The 6,026-nt window shown below is 43.2% G+C and overlaps 1 protein-coding gene across 2 annotated transcripts; it reads left to right on the top strand.

Moving 5' to 3' along the window:
* The first annotated feature begins 2,830 nt into the window (after nucleotides 1-2,830).
* Nucleotides 2,831-4,966, top strand: LOC147902570 (FAD-dependent oxidoreductase family protein). Of its 2 annotated transcripts, XM_087374245.1 has the most exons (2): nucleotides 2,831-4,009; nucleotides 4,119-4,966. In XM_087374245.1, the coding sequence occupies exons 1-2, from the start codon at nucleotides 3,073-3,075 to the stop codon at nucleotides 4,253-4,255; spliced, it is 1,074 nt and encodes a 357-aa protein (XP_087230371.1). In that variant the 5' UTR covers nucleotides 2,831-3,072; the 3' UTR covers nucleotides 4,256-4,966. The 2 variants fall into 2 exon arrangements, with proteins under 2 accessions (XP_087230371.1, XP_087230369.1); XM_087374243.1 differs by having other exon boundaries at nucleotides 2,831-4,958.
* Nucleotides 4,967-6,026: the final 1,060 nt, after the last annotated feature.

Here is a 6,026-nt window from a genome sequence, read left to right as displayed (position 1 = left end):
CCCAGGTGCTAGCTACACTCAAGGCACGGCTCATGAGTCACGGTTGAGGGCTATGGGTGATGTGACGTGACTTGGCCTCCCGATCGACAGACGGTGGTTGTGCGGAGGTTCAGACGTTGCACAGTGCAGGCGGGTGGCACGCTAGCCGAGGCACATTGCTCTACTTGCGACAGTTGCTCTAAGGCTAGACCTAGTAGAGTGCACGACGGACAAGGCGGCTTTAATGCATGCCTATGATGGGCGTATGGACTCTAGAGTCTACGGACTGTGAGCTCTGAGGATTGGGAGGCGTCTTCAAAATTCACAAGGGGTTCCAAAAACACATCCATGGCACTGTGGGCACATTGTTCAATGTAAGCTTCCTCTCCCCACAAGTTGTGATTCTGCACACACTCAGGTGGTCCTCTTGAATTCCTCCACAAGACTTGTCTCTCTCCAAGGTGTCTTTTTCTTTTTCTTTTTTGAAATCCACACAAGGGAGCTTAAGACTTTCTTTTCTTTCTTCCTTCACAAGAGCGTCACCAAAGCTCTGATACCACTGAAACCAAAAGGTAATTATCTGTAACACAAATTCACCACTTAATCAATTGGAGAAGAAGAGCACAATCACACCACGAAAACGACAGTAGATTGGGTACAATATCCCCTCCCTAGATGAGTGGCTCACATAAAAGCACCAAGGAGCCAAAATTATCCCTCTCTTCCAAAATGAGGGATTTGCTTTACATAGCCATCTTAGGGCCCACAAATGAATTATGTCCACTACAGAATTTATTGCTCAAACTTTGCAATAATAAAGCAAATACAAAATTGGCCCATGGCCATATATAATGTGCTGTGCGACACCTCGATCGATACCCTCGCACTAACTCCAATCCTTGCTATGAGTTCCATTACCTATACTCAAGCCGCCAATTACATTAGTTATTAACAATCGATTGAACGAATCACCGAATCAATCGATCCCAACAAAACCGCACTCAAAGCACAATAATCAAGCACAACACCAATAACAGTAGCGACATCAGTATTAACATGGAATCACCCACAATACTAACCATGTAGCATGGCAAAACACAAGCTAGTCAGGCGTCCCCAACTAACCACACAAAGTATCCACTAGGACCCCCGCCGCGTCCGGTGCGCTCCTATGGAGTACTTTGCCATAGTCACACTTGACTAAAATAATAAAGTCCAAAGCAAGATATACCAGAAATATAATTTCCGTAACATGCCCTTCTCTTGCACCATAAAAACTTGCGATGTGCCTTCTTAATTTGCACCTACTGAGAGCCTTTCTAAACATTGAATCAATGTAGCCAACATGTGGTGAAGGACTACTTCTCTTGCATTCCATTTAATCAGCTTGTTCCTCTAGGGTCTAAACTTATTATGCACTCTTATCAAGCATTAGTCAAACTTCAACTTGATAATCAGTCCAAAAGTAATCTAGATGACAAAAGAACTTAATCCACCTCATGTTTCCCCATACCAAGACTTTGTAGCCACTTCAGCTTATCTCAGATCCTCTTAGCCATAGTAAATATTTGAGCCCAAAACTAGACATCAGCCTTATATGGGAGACAATCACTTCTAGCTCAATCCTTAATAGCTATAGAGAAGGCAACTAAATCCTCAATACAATCTTTTAGACCCAATTCACCTCGGAATGGGAGAGAGAGGCCCTTGAATTTTCCATCTTGTCTTGCTACCCTTGTACAAGCTAGCAATGGTTTTGATACTCGAGGAAACAACAAATGTGCTAATGGACACACTTATCTTTTGGACTTGGCCAATAACCTTCCTTGACCATAGCTATGGACACAGTTGTCTAATGAACTTGGCCAAACAATCTTCATTCACCTTAGTTGTGAGGCCCTTATACAAGCTAGCAATGGTTTTGATATGTGAGTAGACAACAAATGTGCTAATGGACACACTTGTTTAATGGACTTGGCATAATAATCTTTTTTCACCATAGTTGTGAGATCAAATGTTTGAAGGACTCTATCATAGATCTAGTAAGGCAAATACATTTTTAAGCTCCATGATCTACTTCAAAGCTCGCTCTTAGGCCTTTATAGTAAAAGACTTTGAAAGCATAAACTAATGAGTTGCAATGTCTATCCCTCAACATTTCATCATGCTGCTCATCCCAATAACCATCTATTGTTGGAATTCCCCTACTATCTTGAAGGGACGTTGTCAACTTTCCATGGCTCTTCCTACAATGTGACCCATCTCTGTCTATGATTTCTTATAACTTGACCCATAGCATCTGTCTATCTATGCCTTCTTTTAATATTTGTCTTTGACAACTTGAAATATTCAAAAGGGAAATCCCTTACGTTATGCCATCTTGACCTACTCCATAGGCAAGTTGCTTTCACCTTCTTATTCTCATACATTTCTAATGTATCCTCTATATTAACTAGTTTGATAGCCATTTAGGGACCTTTAGAATCAAATACGATAAGTTGCACAAGGGTTTAATCTTAATAGAGCTAGTCATGCTTGGGGCATCTTTCTTATTGTTGGTCTTTTTCAATCTTACTTGAATGGTGAGCCTAATTATACCTCTAATGAATTTATCCCACTTGCTAATTGGGTCTTTCATCCCAACCAATTCCATCTTTATATCTCTCCCCTACCATATGGCAATTCCTTTCGAGACCGGAAATCGGGGACGAATATCGGGCAGGGGTCGAAAACCGGTGAAACTAGAGCGTCACTCGGGTAATCGCCTTGGGGAGCTGATTCCCTACTTGTGGCCGGCAGAAATTGTTATTTAGCCAAAAGGGAGGACGAATAGAAGGGGGTTGAGCTGAGTAGCAAAAACACAGTTTTGTAGCCAACAATTAGATGAGAGTCCATCTCTAATTTTTGCTTTCCTTGCTAGCCTCTGAATTCTGATCACATCCAGAACTGCCAAGAATTGCGGTCGATCGAACACTCCGATCTCATTCTCACTAGTTGAATTTCACGTCGATCGAACAAAGGATTGCTGTCGATTGGATCTTGCAATTCTGACGAAGTTCAGGTCGATCGAACAAAGCACCACACGAGAAGAGAATGGTGATATCCGGAGCTTATGATGTTGTGGTCGTAGGAGCTGGAATCATGGGCAGTTGCACGGCGTATCAGGTCGCTAAGAGGGGACACTCTGTGCTGTTGATCGAGCAATTCGATTTTCTGCACAGACGGGGCTCTTCGCATGGCGAGACCAGAACCATTCGACTAACATATCCGGAGGATTACTACACATATATGATGAAGGAGGCCTTTGAGCTGTGGGAGAAGGCGCAGGAAGAAGCCGGCTACAGGGTTCATTCAAAGACAGCACAGCTCGATGTTGGGCCGTCAGGAAACACGAGTCTTCAAGCCGTGATCTCTTCTTGCAAGAAACACGGCGTGGAGGTCGAGGTACTGACCCCTATGGGAGCTGCTGCACGGTTTCCTGTGTTAGAGTTGCCAGACCAATGGATTGCCGTAGTCACCGCGCAGGGCGGCGTGATTCACGCTTCCAAGGCAGTCGCTATGTTTCAGCTCCTTGCTTCGAAGCATGGAGCGCACCTTCGAGACCGAACCAAAGTAGAAAAAGTTGTCACTGGCTCGAAATTGCCCGACGGACAAGATGGGGTGCTGGTGGCTACGAGCAACGGATCTGTTCTTGGAAGAAAGTGTGTCATTGCAGCGGGAGCTTGGACTGCCAAATTGGTCCGAGAGATTTCGGGGCTAGAACTACCCATTGAACCTCTCCACACTACTTTAGCTTATTGGCAGATTGAGGAGGAAGCATTGGCCGCCTTCTCTATGTCGAGCGGTTTCCCAAGTTTTGCAAGCTATGGAGAACCGTACATCTATGGCAATGCTTCCATAGAGCTTCCTGGTTTGATCAAGGTGTCTTTGCATTCAGGTTATAAATGTGATCCCGAAAACAGAGCTTTGATTCCAGACTCGGGCGCCCTCAAAAAGTTCGTTAGCCCTTGGTTAGCAGCACACTTTAGAGGTAAAGTAAGGTCAGATGGTCCTGTTTTAGCTGAAGCATGCATGTATTCGATGACACCTGACCAGGACTTCATACTAGATTTTCTTCCGATGAAGAATTGTCATCCCAGTGCTCAGCAGGATGAACGGGAGCGGTCTGTTCTCGTTGCTGGAGGGTTTTCTGGCCATGGTTTTAAGATGGGACCTCTTGTGGGACGGGTATTGGCTGACCTTTGCCTTAAGGGAGATTGTGAAGGGGTTCCGCTAGAATACTTTTCCATATCAAGATTTTCTCGAAGTCCCAAGGGGAATGCAAAGAGTTCTGGCGATCAAGTCTTATCATATGGCACTCTGAGTTAAATAGAAATCAGTATGTGCCTATGGTGACGTTTTCTGCTGCTGCCAAAAATAGGGACGGACTATGTTGTGTCCTGTGGATTGTAGTGCATATTGACATCAGGACTTCGAATAATGATGGAGTTATTGTTTCGGAGACAAAATTATGTCTGCGCTATTCCACATGGAAATGCAGCACCAGGCAGAATGCCTTCAGATCCCCACCAAAGCGTCACATTATTTGTGTCTCTTTTAGATTACCTTACAATGGAAGTACGCATAAAATGTGAGCATGTCAGTGTATATCTGAAGTGCATCTACAGTAGGTGCTCATCGATGATATGGATGTCATAGACGGTATAAATTATATATGATGAACTCCACAAGCCTTTTCATCAATATATTATTTAACCTGTCAGGGCATATCACCTTTGAAAGATTTTAGTCTTGGGGACTTATCAGGTATAGCTGCATATTTGCTCCATATTTTTCATGTAGGGGATATTTAGGGAGAGTAGAGCTGCATATACAGATGGTTCTGTTCTTTTAACAGTCTTCATAAGCAGCTTAGCTTCAATGAAGATAATGTGGACTACTTTTTGATTAGCCTACTCCTTTAGTGTTAGCCTTTGTTGGCTGAGTCTGCCCTTCATCTCCGGAGTGCTGACAGAAACTCAGTATGAAGATTTATATAAATGGATGCTCAAGTGTGCGGGGATGTGTGGATATGAATGTGTGAGAGTGTTTGTTCATACTATGGTATACACCCAGCATTGACCGCTGATGACGTTGATGGGGATGTCATAATAGCTAGTCCCTGCTGTGCATGATGAAGTTCATGGTTTTCAACCCTTTTGAGTGACTATCATGAGATTGAAACTGCACTATTTGTTGTGTTTTCAGCGGATGAGTTTGGGCATGTTCCTGGATTCATCTAGATATATGTTCCTGCCATATTAGCGGACATGCAAGTTTCACCTTATGAAATTTTAATTTGTAGCCTGCTGATATTGCGATAAATTCTTTCTATCTTGCCCTGCAGCTTTCTTTCTAAGCATCTTTTGCTTAGAAATGCTTGTTTGGGAGAGACTAAATGAAATACTATAGTCTTCACAAGCAGTGGCAGCTTGAATGAAGAGAATGTGATAAGCCTAGTCCTTTAGTGCTAGTCTTTGTCACAGCCAAGTCTGCCCTTCAACTCTGGAGTGCTGACAAAAACTCAGTATGAAGACTTTTGCATAAATGAATGCTCAAGTGTGCGTGAGTGTGTGAATATGTATGTGTGAGAGTGTATGTTTCTTCCATGATCTACACCCACTGTTGGGTGCTGATGATGCCGGTCGGGGTGTCATAGTAGCTGTCCCTCTTATGCGTGATGAAGTTTATGGTTCTCAACCTTTTACTAGCATGACATTGCAACTGCACTAATTGTTGTATTTTTATAGGATGAGTTTGGGCATGTTCCTGGCTTCATCTAGATATTTATATTTGTTCTTTTGATATGGTGTCAATCAGTGCTTACAGTGGGCACATCTGCTTATTGACTAAGAAATGACACATATTCATTCTCTGAATAAGCTAGCTGTCAACTGCAGCAGGAAATGTGTGAGGATAAAAGCAAAACAGCTTATTTGGCTGTCTGAGTAGAAAAACGCATTCATCCAGGACTACAAAGAGAAAGACTTGTGGAAAGCTCCTTTGTG

The sequence above is a fragment of the Dipteris shenzhenensis genome, chromosome 4, assembly GCF_047967505.1.
Source record: "Dipteris shenzhenensis isolate YYH24624 ecotype China chromosome 4, Dip_SZ_1.0, whole genome shotgun sequence".
In the NCBI taxonomy this organism is placed as follows: Eukaryota; Viridiplantae; Streptophyta; class Polypodiopsida; order Gleicheniales; family Dipteridaceae; genus Dipteris; species Dipteris shenzhenensis.
Note: the sequence above shows the minus strand (reverse complement) of the source record. Positions and strands in the feature narration are given on the sequence as shown.

Coding starts and splice junctions, on each gene's coding strand:
- LOC147902570 (XM_087374243.1), top strand. CDS start 3,073: ATGGTGATATCCGGAGCTTATGATGTTGTGGTCGTAGGAGCTGGAATC.